This window comes from Gopherus flavomarginatus, chromosome 4 (assembly GCF_025201925.1).
Source record: "Gopherus flavomarginatus isolate rGopFla2 chromosome 4, rGopFla2.mat.asm, whole genome shotgun sequence".
NCBI lineage: Eukaryota > Metazoa > Chordata > Testudines > Testudinidae > Gopherus > Gopherus flavomarginatus.
This window is the reverse complement of record NC_066620.1, coordinates 202,828,673-202,848,449: the sequence shown is the minus strand read 5'-3', so window position 1 is coordinate 202,848,449 and position 19,777 is coordinate 202,828,673. Positions and strand designations below refer to the sequence as shown.

The window sequence follows — 19,777 nt, the reverse complement described above, 5'->3', positions numbered from 1 at the left end:
TAAAAAAAGTGCAGATCTCCTTGCAAACAAACAAGAACTGCATCCCAGCACTTGCCCCCTGAACCAGCCATTTGGAACACGGAAGCGAGGACACATTCCACTCAGGATGCCTCCATTCCTTGCTTAGAAAGGAGCTCCGCCAAAGTGAACCTCAATTCATTTCTGCATGATCTTCATCTGAAAAGTAAAACAACTGCCTGTTTCAGTTCCAGAACGAACGTTATGATTATTATACAAAACAGAGGCAACGTAGAAGTTCACTGATTTGCAATACACCTTATGTAACGTCAATAGCTGCAGAGATTTATTTTGCTAAAAAAATTAATTCAGGTACACAAGGAAAAAAAATAATATATATTACTAATCAAGCACAAGCTTAACTTTACCCACCACTAAAGTCAATAGGACTTACTTGCAGTGCATAAAAGCATGTGTTTAAATCTTTGATGTGAAAGTGGCCCAGGCAACAGAGTTTGCTTAAGGCATGATCTTAGAGCCAGTTCTATAGATTGAGACACTCAGACTACATAGAATAGCCTATATTCTCTTGAAGGCTGTGATGATAATGACCCCAATCCTGCTGCTATAGAAGTCAGCAACAAGCTTCCATTGTCTTTAACGAAAGCAGGACCATGCCCAACGTATTAGCAAAGCTGAAGAATCAAACTGGAAAAGTAACATGAAATCACTAGCTATTTCCTGTACTGCACTCCATTAGAGCCATTCCACTGAAAGCTACAATCCTGTTTCATCAGTTCAGCTGCACCCTTCTCTCTACCCCAACCCTCCACACACATTATAGTTCTGGAGATTTATTTTAAATTTAAATTGTTAATTACCTCCCTAGAACATACTCTGCAATCACACACCAGAATCACCAAGATGAGGAGGCTACAGATCACCTCCTGTTAGTTCCTACATGGATCTCAGCACAGAGATGAAAATGCTCTTCTCTCTCGCTACTATTACTGGAAAAGGCAAAAACTGTAATGTGACCTTAGCTATAGTGCTGCAGCCAGCTACGCCATAAAGACCTAAACCTACAGGACCTGATCCTCTTCTCAGACTAGCTTTTCCATCAGTAACTCCATCTCTTTTGGAAGCATTACTCTTGATTTACACAGAAGTAAGCGAGAGAAGAAGTAGTTTTATAGTCTTTCATTGACTTGACCAAAGAGACAAATGTCTTTCCCTTCTCTGCCCATCTTATATTTTTAAGGCACCTCTAAGGTTGGTATTTAACAAGCTTTAGAATGTACTGATACTTAAACTACAACTCTGAAGCATCTTAACAGAAGAAAATAAGTGTGCTTCAGTTACGGTATATTTACCAATTCCAGCCTGACGGAAATTGTAGAATCAAATTACAGAACTCCCCCAAAGGAGGGGTTTACAAGGGAAACACTAATACACACCATACAGAGAAATGCTGTTGTACTAAACAGAAAGATCACGGAGTGGAAAAATCTATGGTTACACAGAGCAATTAGCTAAGTTAAAAGCAATACACACACATCCTTAAACTGTTATCAAAGTCATGCCCTTTGGCTTCACAACACAGTTTCCTTATCAGGGACAGGAAAGAAGCAGATCCTCTCATTTAGCTACTCTAGAAGCCAAAAATAACAGGCTCACTTCTGCCAAATCTTACTCACAAGTAATCCCATCAGTTTCTCACAAGTGAGTAGTGACTTAAACCAATTACTTGGGTCATGTGCCATTTCCCAGGGTTTTAATTCATTTTGCAGTAGCAAAATGCCCTATGCCCCTACCAAAAATCAAGGCTTCTTTGTGCTGGTCACTGCACACAATCACAGAATAAAATACAACAGTCTCTGCTACAAAGAGCTTGTAATCCAATAATAAGAAGGGCAAGTGGGTAGGGCATAGACTGGGAGTCAGAAGACCTAGGTTCTGTTCTTAGCTTTGCAATTGATCTGCTGGGTGACCTTGTGCAACTCACTTCATCTCTGTGCTTTTGTTCCTCCTCCAAAACTGTCTTTTCTAATCAGATTGCAAACTGAGCACTAACTAGTCCATATTTCATATGAAAAAACCGTGACATTAACCCAGGCACATCTACAGGTACGGCGTTGTCCATGGAAATTCTCAGAACGTGCGTGTTGCGTGCTCTTCTTTTCCACCTATCTATTCACCAGGAAGTGGTCCTCAGAATGTTTTTTGCCCAGTATGAAGATTTCTTTGCTTTCTGAACTGTCTATTTTCTGGGCTAAGGAATTAGTTTTGAGCCAAAGGCTTCTCAGTTCCTGTGGTGCAACCATTCATGGAGGAGAGCTTTGTTCATTTATAGCCTCGATCTTCCTCTCCTCTGCTACCACTAAGCAAGCAGTCACTTCTCTAAGTGGATCCTCCAGATCAGAAAGATCTTTTCTAATCTGGCATCCACAAGGTTTCCTCATAATATGAAGAGGACTAAGAGCAGGAGAAGCCGTGGGGATTCTGCATTCAGGAAAAAATATTGCTATGAAACCAGATATTGGGATCAAGTCCAATGACTCCAGCACGGCTTTATCTTTAGCCATCCTTCTCCCAGCCAGGCAGCATTTGTCTGTAGTCCTCAGGAGGATATAGCCCAGAAATTTAGGTTGCATTTAATTAAACCAAAAAGGGATTTCCCTCTGATTTGACCCAGCCCTAAGAAAGAGAGGGAGGGAGAAATACAGAAGAAAGGAAAGATTTCATATGGTTCTAAGGGGGTAGATAGGAGAAAGCAAAAGAGAAATTATTAAATTTAATTTTGGAGGCAGGGAAAAGGTATTTGCTACAATTTACATATGAAATTCTTCTCAAATTTAAACACCCACAACCACCACGTGACAGGTTGCAGGAAAGAGATCCCAGACAAAAGGAAAGAACATTAATCCTTCTACTTGGCTTGTTTTACTTTAAACAAAGAATCTTCCAAACTACCATGTGCTTGTAAGTATAGTTCATCCAGTTCCAGGATAAAAACATCAGTTGTAGAAAATGAAGTTTTTTAAAAATTGTCAATGTGACCCCCTGATAGGCTAAAATTGTTATATGCCATTGTCAAGGTTTTTTCCCCCATTTTGAACTTAAGTACAAATGTGGGGACCTGCATGAACACTTCTAAGCTTAATTACTAGCTTAGATCTGGTAACACTGCCACCACCCAGAAATTTCAGTGTCTGGGGCACTACCTGTCCCCCCGAAACTTTCCCCTCCCTGGGCTGCCTTGAGGGACTTCACCAGTTCCCTGAGGAACACAGATCCAAACCCCTTGGATCTTAAAACAAGGAAAAATCAGTTAGGTTCTTAAAAAAGAAAGAAAGCTTTTAATTAAAGAAAGAAAAGGTAAAAATCATCCCTGTAAAATCAGGATGGAAAATACTTTACAGGGTACTCAGATTCATATAGCCCAGAGGAAACCCCCTCTAGCCTTAGATTCAAAGTTACAGCAAACACAGGTAAAAATCCTTCCAGCAGAAAGAAACATTTACAAGTTGAGAAAAACAAACATAAGACTAACACGCCTTGCCTGGCTAATTACATACAAGTTTGAAACATGAGAGACTGATTCAGAAAGATTTGGAGAGCCTGGATTGATGTCCCATCCCTCTCAGTCCCGAGAGTGAACAACAACAAACAAAAAAGACTTCCCTCCACTGAGATTTGAAAGTATCTTGTCCCCCATTGGTCCTCTGGTCAGGTGTCAGCCAGGTTTACTGAGCTTCTTAACCTTTTTACAGGTAAGAGACATTAACCCTTAACCATCTGTTTGTGACAGCCATGTGCACCTAGAACTTAGATTTAAATTTAGGATTCAAGCTCACCCACCAGATCAAAACAGTAATTTACACTAGTAACCTCCTCTGGCTTTATCTTTTGTAAAAACCCATCTGTACCAGTGTCATAAACACTTAGTTAAGGGTTAATGTCCCTTTTATCTGTAAAGGGTTAAGAAGCTCAGTAAACCTGGCTGACACCTGACCAGAGGACCAATCGGGGGACAAGATACTTTCAAATCTCGGTGGAGGGAAGTCTTTGTTTGTGCTGTTCGTTTTGTTCTTTGTTCACTCTTGAGGCTAAGAGGGGCCAGATGTGCAACCAGGTTCTCCAATCTTTCTGAAATAGTATCTCATGTTCAGAACAGTAAGTACTAGCTAGAAAAGGCGGATTAGGCTTATGTTTGTTTTCTTAACTTGCAAATGTGTATTTTGCTGGAAGGATATTTTACCTCTGTTTGCTGTAACTTGTATCTTAGGCTAGGAGGGAGGGAGTACCTCTAGTCTATATAAGCTGAAGACCCTGTAAACATTTTCCATCTTGATTTTACAGAGGTGGAAAAATTTTCTTTAATTAAAAGCTCTCTTTAAGAACCTGATTGATTTTTTTTTCTTGTTTAAGACCCAAGGGGACTGGGTCTGACCTCACCAGGGATTGGTGGGGGGAAAGGACAGGGGGGGAAGGTTAATTCCTCTCTGTTTTAGGATCCAAGGAGTTTGGATCAGTGTTTCTCTCAGGGTAACCCAGGGAGGGGAGTCTGGGAGGGGGAAAAGGAGCGGGAATGGTTTATTTCCCTTTGTTTTAAGGCCCAAGGGGTTTGGGTCTTTGATTTCCCAGGGAAGGTTTTGGGGGACAGGGAGTGTACTAGACACTGGAATTTCTGGTTAGTGGCAGCACTATCAGATCTAAGCTAGGAATTAAGCTTAGAAGGGTACATGCAGGTCCCCACTTTTTGGACGCTAAAGTTCAAAGTGGGAATAATACCTTGACACCAGAACCCCCCCCAAAAAATGCGCTTCAAAGCATAGCAAAGCCAACAAACACAAGCATACTGCCAGAGTTCTCACTTGGTCTGTAATACACGTAAAAGTTAATGCATATACTGTAGGTATAAGTTACATCAATATGGTTTTCATAACAAGCCACTGTGCCATTGCTATAAACCGGATTTAAAAAGCGATATTGCAGGATAGGAGTCCATTAGTGGCATTTATTAAAATACCAAAATCAACCGACAGTTACTCTAGCATAGTAAACATACAAGATTTTATATTAAAATCACATGTGTTCTTATCCTACAGTAGTAGTTAATAATAGAAAGGATTATGAAACCAAATCAGCTGGGAACACAAGTATTTGTTCTACAGAAATCAGGTCCCTTGGTGCACATTTGTGTTACTTTAACTAGATAGAATTACGATACAGCTTCCAACATACGGACTGAAATAAAAAGGAGTCACTACTTACCTGTAAGCAGAGCTCCTTAATAATCTATTGTTATCTATGGATGCACACTCCACCTCACTAATGTGGACATGGCATCAGAGCATCTACCTCCAAAGCTGAGTTACTATCCTCAAGATACACTCATTACTCTTGCACATCTTCAGAGATTGCTGTCCCTTACTCAGTTATGTGACCACCTGTTCCTTTCCTAACTATGCCACCAGCTAAACACTGGAATAAGCCAGCTTCAAATAGAGCAGCTCAGTGTACGGTATGTCTAAAGGAAACTTTCATGAGACTTTACTTATAGTTAGAGAAATTCATCTTTCTGAAGAGATTCTAACCAAAAGATCCACATTTGCTTCCACCTGAACGCCCTTTTACACTGCCAGACCAGGTAAACTAACATAACAATCTTGTAACATACTGTACGCCCTTAACTCCCACTGAAATCAAGGCCTAGATTTCCTAAGGTATTTAAGCGGCATTGCAGCTCTTAGCATTTCATTTCATTTCCAAAAGGAATTTAGGAGATCAGGAGCCAAAAATCCCACAATGGGATTTTCATTCCTAAATCAAAGAGCAACCAACTCCCATCATCTGCATCTCAAGGCGACAGATAGGGAAACACCCTAACAATGCAGACCAGCTGCAAATATTCAATAAGCAGAGGCAGACCAAATGGCAATATCTCTCAACAGAGCATGGTGGGGTAGCTGGTGGTGCAGCTACCTCTATATTGGGACCTATGATTGCACAATTCTCTAAGGGCTTGGCTACACTGGAGAGTTGCAGCACCAGTGGTGGGTTTACACTGTCCACACCTGCAAGGCACATCCAGCGCTGCAACTCCCTGGCTGCAGTGCTGACTGTACACCTGGTCTGCTTGGGGTGTAACGATTGCAGCGCTGGTGATGCAGCGCTGATCATCAAGCGTGGCCACCGAAAGCGCTGTTATTGGCCTCCAGGGTATTAGGAGGTATCCCAGAATGCCTGCTCACAACAAACCGGAAGAATGGCTGAACTCCGAGCTCCCTCGAGCTGCTTATCAAAAAAAACAAACACAGCTCCTGTCTGCTGGAGCCAGTGAGCGGAGGCAGGCAGGGGAATTGCTTTGGAAGGTTCACAGCTGTTTGCTTGAAGAGAGAGGTCACACAGCAGAGCGGAAGGGGGGAGTCCGTGTTGAGCAGCTGCTTATGTAGTCTGAAGGCTATTTAGGAGTGCACAATTTGCATTTAGTGAATAAGAGGGGTGGGGGAAGGGCTCGAAACTTTTAAATTGATTGCAGGTTGGTGATGTGTATGTTCCAGTTCTTAGAACTTGCAAGGCAGGGAGCTGACAGATCCAAAAATCCACACTCTCTATCTCCCCCACATTCCCCCTCACCCCCCTCTTTTGAAAAGCACGTTGCAGCCACTTAACGCTGGGATAGCTGCCCACAATGCACCACTCCCAACAGCGCTGCAAATGCTGCAAATGTGGCCACACTGCAGCGCTGGTAGCTGTTAGTGTGGCCACACTGCAGCGCTTTCCCTACACAGCTGTACGAAGACAGCTGTAACTCCCAGCGCTGTACAACTGTAAGTGTAGCCATATCCTAAGGTTATTATTCAGAGTCTGTAGAAGTTTGCTGATCACCCTGTAGGAGCAGGATTTGATATTTGTATTAGAGGTTAGAATGATTGACCATTATAATAATGTAGTACATATTAAATTATTAATGTAGGATTTGATCATCCTGTCAGCCACCCTTTTGAATAACAAAAAGGAATGACTCTTTGGGACAGTGGTAGAACACATCTGACAGACTGCTAGTGTCTGTACTAATGTTAAGACAGGAACATCCCAGAACAGTCCTTATGGCTAATTATGGTTACCCTCTGTTTTAGGATAAGTTATAATGTTTACTGTGGGGTCTTGTTTCCTATATGCATTACAAATTAGGCCCTTTACTTAAATAAAGCTTAAAACAAAGAAATGTATAGTAAGTAAGAGACAGGATCTTGTCTTGTGTCTATGTTAATGAAATTAGAGGCATGTTGAAGACCCAGGCCCCAGCATGAACTGTTTTGGTCACAAGATTTAGTAAGGTGTAATTTACAATGTCTTTTTTGTTCAACATACAAACAGCAGTGTTTGTATACCTTTGAAGGTCTCTGTAAAAGATTGTTTGTGTGAATGAGGAGCGTATGCATCAGGAAAAGGTAAGGTGTGAAGGCTATTGTTAAAGACAGTCAAGGAAGGAAGAGTGAAGACAATTAAGGACACCAGAGAACCATCAATGCGCATCCATAAATTAAGGAAGGGGAGATTGACGACCCTGTGGTGGAGGCTGGCACCCCTAAAAGACAAGATAATTGATTAAATCGAAACCAGGACAGGATGATCCTCTTGGAGGTGCTTTGGAGTATTATCATCAAAAGATGACACCAATTAAGGAGTAACCAGTCATAAATGACACAGCAAAATCCACAGACTTCAATAGAGAAAAAAGGACTATAAGAACAGGGTGCTTTGCCATGGAACTTTGGGTTCATCTTGCCACACTCCAGGAGCATCGGATCGCAACTGAAGAGCCCAGCTCCCCTCTGCGACCAATCTGGCTGGCCCAGGGGCGGCTCTAGACATTTTGCCGCCCCAAGCACGGAGGGTCCACTGGTCCCGCAGGAGGTCCACCGAAGCCACGGGACCAGTGGACCCTCCACAGGCCAGCCACCGAAGGCACCCTGCCGGCCGCCTAGCGGCGACCGGAAGAGCGCCACCCGTGGCTTGCCGCCCCTGGACTGTGTGCATGGTGTGTGTGTGTGCGGGAGTGAGAGAGAGAAAAACTGAAAAGCATATGCTAACTGCTCTATTCTCAATAAATGTGGCGTGTTGCCTTTTTCCTCCCTATAAAAAGGGCACAAGATCTTTTTATAAGCATAATAACCTTCGTGCCAAGCTGGCTGCCATCAGCAAGGAGAGTTGGGACCCCACAGCAGATCATTTTCTTTATGATGCACAGATTCAGAATATTCCCTCCTAATCCATGTTATTTACAGTGGGTACATAAGATATCTTCACCTTGAAGAAAGATGGGGGGAAAAAACCCACCATAACACCCCAAACAAATGAGTAAAGCTGTACACATGGTAATTCAACTTGCAGAACCTCAACCAAGAACACTAGCCAGTGCCTTTAAAAGCACAAAGGGTTACAGGCTTCCAGCTAACTTGTTGGTGCTCCGGCCTGGGAACCCTTCAGCCTAAAGCCATACCTTCCCCCTGCCACACAGGCTCTCCGTTCTCTATCCTAAATAAACTTTACTCCTGGCCTTCAGACAATTCCAATGAAAACCCATGTTCACTGGAGTCAGCTTGTCTGAGATTCTCCATCGGGGGGGGGGGGGGGGGGCGGGGCACGAAAGCAGCTTATGTGTAGCCACCCAAGTAATCTTAACTTCCCCGGCTGGGCATCCCTGCAACAGCCAGCCAAGCCTAATCCCAGATAATTATAGAACTATATCAGTTTTGTTTTAAAACCAGCCTCCCTCTAACAATACCCCAATCTGTGTTTCCTAAGAAACAAGAATCCCACACTTCCTGCACAACCTTTTTCCAACCACAAACCCTGCTGTTCAGCCATCAGGATTCTAGAGGATTTTAAAGGGTTCCAGTTCAGTTTTTCAAGCCTAATTATAGCACTATAAATATTTTCAAGTTTCCACGTAACTAGCATAGTTGAAGATCAGCAAAAATGAAACCAAGGGGGATGCGGGGGGAAGAACCCACCTTTTTCCACTTTCCCAGGTGAGAAGTTACTTCAGATCAGATTTAAAAACATTTGTGAGCAATACATGAAAGGCAGTAACATCACAGTAATGTGTTACCAGTGAGCAGGAGAAACATTTTTTCATGTGTTTAACTTTGCCACCTCCATGTCTGCAGTGATGGTTGCTATGATACGTGTGCCCACATGTTTGGGGAGATTTGCACAACGTTAACAAAACCCAAAACCTTTTTATGCACTATAGTTGGCAGGCAAGTCTTATTTAAGGAGTCAAATATTGGGGCTGACCGTTGTTGCCTATCCCCCTCAAATAAAAGGCTCTTGAAGTCTGTGCTCCAGTTCCCTCATACATGACGCCCATTTAAAAAAATACAGTTTCTATATCAGTAAAAGCAAGCATTGCACCATTGAAATGTTTACAAATATGTTCCATACTTCACATGTAAGAGGAAAAGTCACACCATACCTTGCTGTCCTCGCCTTCAAACACAGATTGGTGGACGTTACAAGCGAAGAGAGAGTTTGGGAGATCATTGAAATCAGTTATTTCATGAAAATCTTCCTCTGCAAAACATCTCTTTATATCCTTGTCTCGGTCTATAGAGTAGAGTAGGAGAAGTCCCCCATCCTCCAGAACACAGCCATAGTGACCAGGGCCTCGCATTCCAAGGAAATATGATTCTCCCCTCATTCCTAATGGCATGGAGAAAAGACGATGGTTATTCTATAAAGCTTTTAAATCATACACACAAGTCTCCCCAGGAATTCTTAGTCCTAGAAGACAGACTTGAAATCAAGCTCAATCTGAAAGTCACTTTCACTAGACAGCAATGCAATAGCTTGCGCTGGAAACCCAGGACACCACCATCAACTTCAATGGAGGTTCAAACCAAAGTTTTAGGACCACGTCTGCATTATAAAATCATAGAGGTATAGGGCCAGAAGGGACTTCAAGAGGTCATCTAGTCCATCCCCACACACTGAGACAGGACCAAGTATTCCTAGGCAATCTCTGACAGGTGTTTGTCTAACCTGTTCTTAAATACCTCCAGTGACGAGGATTCCACAGCTTCCCTAGTTAAGTACTGGAATTGGTAAACAATCCTTGTACTGTAGTTAGAAAGATTTCCTTAACATCCATCCTAAATCTCCCTTGCTGCAGATTAAGTCCATTACTTCTTGTCCTACTTTCACTGGACATGGAGAACAATCAAACACTGTCCTCTTTATAAACAGCCCTTAACATATTTGAAGACTATTACCAGGTTCCCCTCTCAATCTTCTGTTTGCGAGACTAAACATGCCCAGTTTTTTTAATCTTTACTCACAGGTCAGGTTTTCTAAACCTATTATTTTTGTTGCTTTCCTCTGGATTCTCTCAATGTCTCCACATCTTTCCTGGAGTGTGATGCCCACTTCTCCAATTTATCAAGATCATTTTCAATTCTAGCCCTGTCCTCCAAAGAGCTTGCAATCCTACCCAGCTTGGTGTCATCTGCAAATTTTATAGACACACTCTGCACTCTATTATCCGAGTCATTAATGAAAATATTGACTAGCAGCCTAAAAGAGGCCTAACCATGCGTCAAAACATGATACAATTTTAGGATACGTCCATAAGTTTGGCACATTATTTACAATATTATCATAGCACCTGGCAGCTCTGGTCATGGACCAGGACCCCACTGTGCTGGGTACTGTACAAACGCACAACAAAAATGATGGTCCTTGCACCAAGGAGCTTACAATCTAAGTACAACAAGAGACAACAGATGGATATAGAGAGATTGATAAGAGTACAAGAAAGCAAAAAGCAGCATGATAAACTGTGGTCTCTGCACACCAGCAATCTAACTACTGTCAAATGCTTTTGTAGGCATCATGACAAAGGGGATTTTGGAGGAAGGATTTGAAGGAGAATCGTGAAGTCACTTTCTGGATGTTTACAAGGAACTCCTTCAAAGTATGAGGGGCAACAAGCAGGGCCGTCCTTAGGATTTATGGGACCCTACGCAGTATTATTAAACTGGTGCCCCTATGCCGGATGGCAGCCCAAGCTCACAGCCTGGTGGGAGAGGGGGAGGAGGGACTTGACAGCAAAGGATAATGAGATGCCCAGCCTGCCTCATGGTGGCGGAGAGTCACAGTTCCCCGCAGAGACTTCCATGCACTCTCCCTCATGCAGAATGGACATGAAGAAAGTACCTAATTAAAAGCACTAAAATTTGGGAATAAAAAATGTCAGTCACAGGTTTTTTGATATGCCCTGAAGTTCGTCAGAGATTTATTTGCAAAAACTTCATAGTAAGGGTGAGTCAGCTGTCCTGCTGAATACAACATTACATATAATGGAATACATGATGCAGCTCTTCTCTGTTTTACATTTTCTTCATCAGTATTTCTAAGTTGAATTTATATTTTAAATGTACTCAAATCTTAAGCCAGCATTCCAGATTACTACATATTTAACTCACTGAAACAAAGACATTCTTTTAAATTAATCAGAGAGGTTTAGTGTGTTCATAACAATGTTCATTGCTTTTAGAAAAAGGGAACAGTAATTTTCTTTGTGTGATCTCCATAACAAGAGACATGGTTATGAAATTTCACCAACTTTAAAAAAATATGTTTCCAAAGATTTTAGGTATAACAAGGATTTTGTCTTACTAAAGGTACTGTTTTTGCTGGAGGGTTCTTTTAAAACTAGTTTGTCGGATAGTCAGAAGTAAAGAAAGGGAACTCTTTGTCCAGCTATCTGGAAGGGAAGGACTGTTGTCCCTTTAAGGGCTCTCTTCAGTGGGGAGAGGTGGTGAAGGGATGGACAGGAAGACTTGGAAGCACTTTTTTTTTTTTTAACTATAGTAATTAAAATGTGTATTTTAGATAAGGGAGGTCTTTTGAAGGATTTATTTAAAAAACTATGTCTGAAGATCCACACATTATGGCTAAAGATGATTGTGCATCTAAAACTCTATGCAAGCATTTTTTAGAAATGTGATTTTATAATCTTCACCAGCTCACTAATGAAATATTTTTAAAGCAAATGTTAAACTAAGGTCCTGTAGACTGACATGTTCTGTGTAAATATTACATTAATGCACAACTGTTTTTGTCAGTAAAGTCAGAAACTGAGGGCTTGTCTACATCAAAGTTGCAGCGCTGGTGAGGGGGTTACAGCGCTGCAACTTAGGAGGTGTACACATCTGCAGGGCATCACCAGCGCTGCAACTCCCTGTTTGCAGCGTTGGCCGTACTCCCGTTTTGTCTCGGGTGTAGAGGATCCAGCACTGGTGATCCAGCGCTGGTAATCAAATGTAGACACTTACCAGCGCTTTTCTTGACCTCCGTGGAATAAGCAGGTATCCCAGCATACCTGAGGAAGCCTCTGGTAATCAAGCTGGTCTCCTTCCCCGGTTTGCTCTCGCGTTCCCCGAACCCCGAGCAAGCAGGTCTCCTTCCCTGCGGTTTGCTGGGTGGTTCCGGGAACGCGATAGCAAACCGCGGCGAAGCTGGTCTCCTTCCCCGGTTTGCTCTCGCGTTCCCCGAACCCCCGAGCAAGCAGGTCTCCTTCCCTGCGGTTTGCAGGGTGGTTCGGGGAACGCGAGAGCAAACCGCGGCGAAGCTGGTCTCCTTCCCCGGTTTGCTCTCGCGTTCCCCGAACCCCCCTTGAAGCCGCCCAACAGTGCTGCAGTGTGGCCACATCTAACACCACTTGCAGCGCTGGTTGCTGTAAATGTGGCCACTCTGCAGCGCTGGCTCTATACAGCTGTACTAATACAGCTGTAACAACCAGCGCAGCAAAATTGTAGATGTAGACATACCCTGACAGTATAAAAATTTATTTGGGCATAAGCTTTCGTGGACATCTGATGAAATGGGTTCTAGTCCACAAAAGCTTATGCCCAAATAATTTGTTAGTCTTTGATGTGATACAAGGACTCGTCCTTGTTTTTGCTGATACAGACTAACAGGACTACTACTCTGAAACCTGTCAGTATATACCTTGGGGTTGGCAAATGCCTGTTAAACGGTTTTATTACCCCGTGAATGTCTCTTTAACAGTTTCAATGTTGTGTTAATAGGTCTGGCAGGCTGGAGGTTTTTTCACTTTTAACTACTAGATTCCCTCCCAAGGAAGACTCACCAGGCTAGAGCAGCCATCTGTGGGAGCCTGCAGGAAGGGTCAGAACAGGGATAGGAAAACAAGCGGTGGACACTAAGACCCAGTGGTGCCCCAAATTTTCAGGTGCCCTACGCAGCTGCCTATGTTGCCTATGCCTAAGGACGGCCCTGGCAACAAGGGAGAAAGCACAAAGGTGCTTGTTTGAAAATTTAACAAGTGCGAGACAGAGGCTGGTCATCAGCTGATCTGAGGCGGGGAGTCAACCTCTCGATACAGAATGAGAGATGAATGTGAGGATACACCACAAAGGGCCATGAAAGTAAAGACATGGTTAAGGTCCCCTCCCCTCTACAAAAACAAACGATCTTGTCACTGGGCCAAGGGATAACTGTGCTGTAAGTGGAAACCCAATGATGATGCATTGTAGTCTGGACTCCAGCTAGACAGAGGCAAAACTTCAGTGTGTTAGTCCATTACGGTGTCTCTCTCTCTTTCTCACTCTCACACCTTCAAAAGAGAGGCTTGCAAAAGAGAGGTTTTCAAAATTGATTTAAAAATGAAAGTTCTTTAAAGGTGGTTCCAAATTTAAAATCAGAGTAAAAAAGGTAAAGCTTCTCAAAAAAATCTGATATTATAGAGAGGTTGAAAAGAACAGTGCATATTGCTAAGACAGTGCTCTGTTACTCTACTATTTCCATACAGAATAAACTGCAGTTGAATTTAAGGTTTGCTGTAGAATATATGTCCTGTTGTTCTAAGCTCACTTTCTTTAAAGGAGTTTTAATGAACATTTTTTTGGGGGGGGGGAAGAAGGGAGGGAAAAGATTTGAGAACAGGGCTTTGTACCAGGCCCCAAGAGGAGACATGCAGATGAATAATGATTAGAAGCTCCAGATTACTTAAGACAATTAACGATATGCAAGTGTTGTAGGAGAAATTATCTTTTCTGAAAGGAAGTGGTTAAAGGGCTTCATTTGCATAGTTTGTTCAGATGTTTCTGATTTGCCTTGTTCTCTTGCATACTACTTGCTGTTCCTTGTTCACATTTGTAAATACTGATGCAACTAAAACTCGTAGGGCTAAATTCTGCCCAGGCTTCTACTGTGTGCAACTCCACTGGGATATTTAGAAACAAAATCTCAATTTGTAACATGAACCCTTCAGGGCCAATCTGCCATAACTACACTCCAGTATAGCCCCACAGGCTTCACAGGCTTGCACAGCATACAGCTATCTTACATCAAAGAGGTTATCGGTGGGAGTACATAACTACAAGAAAGCCTTCATGTAGAAGAACCTAAAGTCACCCCAAAAGTCTATCGTTTTGCCTGCTGCAAAGAAAGGCTCTTGCCACAGGGAGCTGCTAGCCCTTTTCTCTAGAGCAGAAACAGGCTCCAGGAGTGAGGAAGCAACAGGACATTAGACTGCTAAAAATAGCAGTGTGGAAAGGGAGACACTGCTTGGGTAAGTAGAGAGGCGTGTAGGGTGCATACCCACAGGGTTCATGAGTGTCTTTACTGACTTAAGCAGTGCCTAACCATCTATGCTGCTATTCGTACCTGTGCTACTGGAGAGGGGGTGTAGATTATATGTTCTCTATGCACAAAAGGCGCATGCAATGTAGATGCATCTTCAGTGTAAAACTCTAGGGGTCCAAGCTAATTACTGTACCAGGACACAGGATATTGACACAGGCAGTTCTGGAACACTGGGGTCAGACAGTCATACTGTGTGATGTTTGTACTGAGCGGTACCTGGGGTACCAAAACCTAGTGTATTGACCACCAGTGATCAACATAACCTTTGCCAATGGTTTGTGGAGAGGAGCTGGTCACAAGGTCTTGGCTCCCCTTAGTTTACAGGTGCTAAATTACATTAAAAGGCAGCTAAAAATAGATTAAATACTTTCCTAGTATTACTGTTCCATACAAGCAATTGCTATGGTTTCCACGAAGATGTTATGTGAGGGGAGGTGGCCCTGTAAGGCAGCAAAGAAATCAAGTGTAATTATAGCAGGGTGTCAGATCCTAAGCCCCTCTTCTAATGAGTCATTCTGATGTCAGGTATTTGAACCATGCACAGGGAGGTGCAGAGAGATATTTTTTCTGCTAGGTCTACACTGGGGGAGGGGGAGAGAAGAAGGTATTGACCTAAGATACGCAACTTCAGCTACAGGAATAGCGTAGCTGAAGTCAGCGCATCTTAGGTCGATTTACCTGGCTGTGAGGACAGCAGCATGTCGATCACTGCCGCTCCCCCATCGACTCCGCTTCTGGCCACAGTGGAGTTCCGGGGTCGAAGGCAGAGCGATCAGGGATCGATTTTATCGCACCTACACTAAACGCGATAAATCAATCCTCAGTAGATCAATTACTACCCGCTGATCCGGCAGGAAGTTAGACGTACCCTGAGTCACTATTAGGTTAGGGCAGGTGTGTCCAATTAGCTCCAGTTTAGGAGGGTCTCTCAAGCAGAAGGAACAACAGGCAGCAACAGAGATCCTGCAAGGAAATCTAAAGGGCAGCCAGGCTTCGGGAGAAAGCTGGTGTTTGTTTTTTTGTGTTAATTAAGTTAGCAATAAAAGTAAACCCTCTAAAGGGAATTATTGTTATATCAGGTACCTCCAGGTGATGGTGTTACTCAGTCTTCCAAGTTCTTTTTTTCTTGTAACCCTTCCGCCCCTCTGAGTTGGCAGCAACAAGGGCCGGGTTCAGTATCCAGGGGTTCCGTTTCAGTAACACAATGCATAACCAGCTCGAGCCCCCACCCAGTGACCTGGGACACTCACATACCACACCCCTCTGGGCGCCTCTAGGAGGCAATACTTCCCCTCTCGCAAGCACAGAGTCTGAGTGTAGCAAAATCTTTTTAATAAAGGAAGGAATCAATGCGGCATCCCATTGGAGAAACACCACAAACAGGGTTATAACACAAACCATAAACAAAAACTCACCTCCAAGTACGTTTGGCACTGCCCTTTTTCCCCCTTAGGGTTTTAAGTCCAATCACCCCAAAGTCCAACAAACCAAAAGTCTCTGGTCAATGCCACCCCAGAGTTCGAGAGTTTATCTGTAGAGGTCCCCCCCCAGCCTGGGTAGAAAGGGGCACCTTACGTGGTCCGGGGCCAACTGCCCTGCCTCTCCGTGGGTTCTGCTTCTGCCTTCTCCACGAACTGCTCCGCTTTAGCAGCCGCTCCACTCTGCTCCTCCAGCCGTTCTCAGAAACTGCTCCGCTCCACCAGCTGCTCTGCTCCATGAGCTGCTCCAGTTCTCCCTGCAGACTGCTCGGCTCCACTCGCTCTGTGGGCCGCTCCACTGCCACCAGCTGTCCCGTGATCCGCTCCAGCCGTCCCCACAACTGCTCCACTCCACCAGCTGCTCTGTTCCACAGTATATCTTCAGGCTCCCCCACTAGTTAGCACAGTACTCAGTGCTCTCAGCTCAGCAATTTCAGCTCTTTAGTGATTTCAACTCTTAGTGATCTCAGCTCTTAGTAGGGGAGCCCCAGTGCTAGTGCACCATTAGCCCAAAGTGAGTTCAGCTCAGTAACCTGTATTTAGATTCTTGAGGGAATAAAAAAAATCAACTCTGACATTCCACAGTGGAGGGAGAAGGGGGTGGAACTGGTGCTTCTGGCTCCACAAGGAGACTGCACCACCAGGCACAGATACCTGTCCCCAACCTCTCTCTCAATTCACTGGGTTTTGGAACTCATGTCCCTTCTCTAGCAAGTACCACTCAACTGAGGTTGAGTCATTTCTGTCACAAAGCAGTCCCACAGCTCGGCAGCATGGGATGGGGTAGGCATGCTTATGCAAATACACTCTCTGAAATTCTTTCCACCAGATGTCAGGGTAGAGCTCATCCTGACTCTGCTTACATCCTCCCCCCAGCTGAGAATTTGTCATCCTGACAAATCACATTCCCTACTATACCAACTCATTGGTCCCCTCCAAAGGGCCTCAGATAGCCCACTTTAGCTTCCACAAACCTGTGTGCTAAATGTATAGGCTCCTCACTAATCACCCCAGGTGCATCGTACGTTAACCGTTTCGCTGGCTTTATTATCCTGTCTCGCCTATTGAGAATCTCTGTTGCTGTGGTAGGGGGGACATCCTCTTGAGTGACGGATGGGGAGGTTTCCTGTGAGTTCCCCTCAGATACTGGCATAGGCCCCCGCATTTCTAGGTCGAAGGTGCTCAGGTTATCTTCCATCTGTGTGTCACCACTGTCCAAGAACCTGTGTATGTCATCACACGGGGGTTCCACCAGTGGTTCAGGAGTGTCAGGAATGGGCCTAAATACTTCTGCCAAAGGGTTTAGGGTGGAAGAGGAGGTGCTCTCTTTTGATTCAGCTGATTGAGACTGGAATCTTGTCTTCATCCCAGGATACACCATGGTTGTGACTTCCTCCTCAGACTCACTGTCAGATGTGCTGAGTAGGGGTAGGTTAGCTGCAGAAGGCTGGCTGTCCATGTTGGAAGGCGGCTTTGGTACAGCACCTTCGTTCTGCCCAGTTGCAGTCCATCTCATAAGGGCTGCCTACCAATTCTCCCACAGGGAGCAAAAGGTTTCTATGCACGGTTTTGGTCTGCCCTGGACCCTCTTCAGGTTTGATCTTGTAGACCGGCAGGTCTCCTAGCTTTTCCATCACTAAGTAAGGTATTGCCTTCCATCTGTCAGCTATCTTGTGTTTGCCAGCAATACCCAAATTTCGCAGCAGGACTCTGTCCCCTGGCTGGAGCACTTGCAGACGCACACACCCATCATATCGCTGTTTGTTGCAGTCTGCGTTCTTCCGAGCTGCAGACGTAGCTAAGTGATAAGCATCCCGTAGCTTTTCTCGTAGTTGGGATACATATTGCTGATGGGTTTCATAGCTATCGCCATCCTCCGATACACCAAAGCACAGATCTATGGGTAGTCTTGGTTCTCGCCCAAACATCAAGAGATATGGGGTGACCCCCGTAGCATCGTTCTTTGTGGCGTTGTAGGCGTGCACCAGAAATGCAACATGTTGGCTCCAGGTTGCCTTCTGCTCTGGCCGCAAAGTCCCTAACATATCCAATAGGGTTCGGTTGAACCTCTCTGGCTGAGGGTCACCTTGTGGGAGGTAAGGCGTTGTCCTCGACTTTTTAATACCTGCTATCCTCAGCACCTCCTTCAGAAGGTGACTCTCAAAAATCTCGTCCCTGATCCGAGTGTATTCGGGCTGGGAATCCATAAACTGAGAAATATTTTTCCCACAGTACTCGAGCGACAGTGGTGGCCCTCTGATCACGTATAATGGTCGGTCACTACTAGGATGTTCCCAATATTCCTCTTGTCCACTTCTAAAGACAAGAAATCAATGCAAACCAGCTCCAGAGGTTTGTTGCTGGTGATGTTCTTCAGATATGCAGCCCTCGTGGGCAGAGTTTTCCTCTGAACACATCGCGCGCAGGTTTCACATTTCCTGCGAACATCTTCAGCCATCCGTGGCCAATAGAATCTACTGCGGATAAGTTCCAGGGTCCTCTCCATCCCTAAATGTCCAAAGTCATCATGCAGGGCCCTCATGGCCAGGGCTCTGTAATCTTTTGGCAGCACTAGTTGATTCCGTTGCTTTTGTAGAGGGTCTGTGGTTGTGCGGTGTAGCACTCCCTGAATCAGTTTTAGTTTGGTCCATTCTCTCAATAGTAGTTTGCCCTCTGGGGTAGGTGGGACAACCTCAGAGGGGCCTCGCCCCTCTCTTTTGGCAAGTAGTGTATCACGAATGCCAATATCTTGCAGCTGGGCTTCCTGCCAGTCAGCCGCATTGAGCATGGGCAAGGGAGATTGGTCCAAAGCAATAGTTTACTGAAGCAGAAGGCACGCATTCAGGGGGTAGGCCCAAAGTTTCAGCAACACATCCATGAAGGCTCTCATGGGACTCTGGCTCTCGGCGACTCACACTGCAAATAGCTCTCACTCCATCCGTGGGTATCATAGCAACTTCTGGTGCCTGTGGACGCCTGGACAATGCATCTGCATCTACATTGCTTCTCCCTGATCGGTACTGAATGCTGAAGTCATAGCTAGCCAAAGCGGCCACCCATCTTTGCCCTGTAGCATCCAGTTTAGCACTTGTTAACACATAAGTCAGTGGGTTGTTGTCTGTCCACACCTGGAACTGAGCCCCATACAAGTAGTCTCGAAATTTCTCAGTGATGGCCCATTTCAAGGCCAAGAACTCCAGCTTGTGGGTGGGATAGCGGGTTTCACTATCAGACAGTTCTCGGCTGGCAAAGGCTACAGGTTTACGCTTGCCTTCCACCTCCTGGTACAGTACCGCCCCCAGACCCTCCAAACTGGCATCAGTATGCAGGATAAATGGCTTGCTTGGGTCAGCAAATACTAGGACTGGGGCATGAGTTAGGCAAGTAATGATTTCTCGGAAAGCCCTTTCACATCTCTCATCCCACCGGGTCCCAAAGGGTTTGAAGGGGCCATAGTGTCTCTGCACGGAAGGCCCTTTATTCTTGGTCTTAGATTTGTCCTTGCTGGACTGATATCCCCTGGTAAGATCATTGAGGGGTTTTACAATTGTAGCATAGTTTTTCACAAATCTGCAGTAATAACCACTAAACCCAAGGAAGGTCTTGAGTTCTCTGTAGTTGCTTGGACGTGGCCATGTAGTGAGTGCTTCTATTTT

General features: G+C 44.5%; 1 protein-coding gene across 3 annotated transcripts in view; it reads right to left on the bottom strand.

The window, feature by feature from the left end:
• Window positions 1-19,777, bottom strand: part of RCAN2 (regulator of calcineurin 2) — a 194,104-nt gene that overhangs the window by 145,696 nt on the left and 28,631 nt on the right. For all 3 annotated transcript variants that reach the window (XM_050951001.1, XM_050951000.1, XM_050950999.1), the window contains exon 2: window positions 9,449-9,675. In XM_050951001.1, the coding sequence (XP_050806958.1) occupies window positions 9,449-9,673 (225 nt within the window). In that variant the 5' untranslated portion in view covers window positions 9,674-9,675. The remainder of the gene's footprint in view (window positions 1-9,448; window positions 9,676-19,777) is intronic.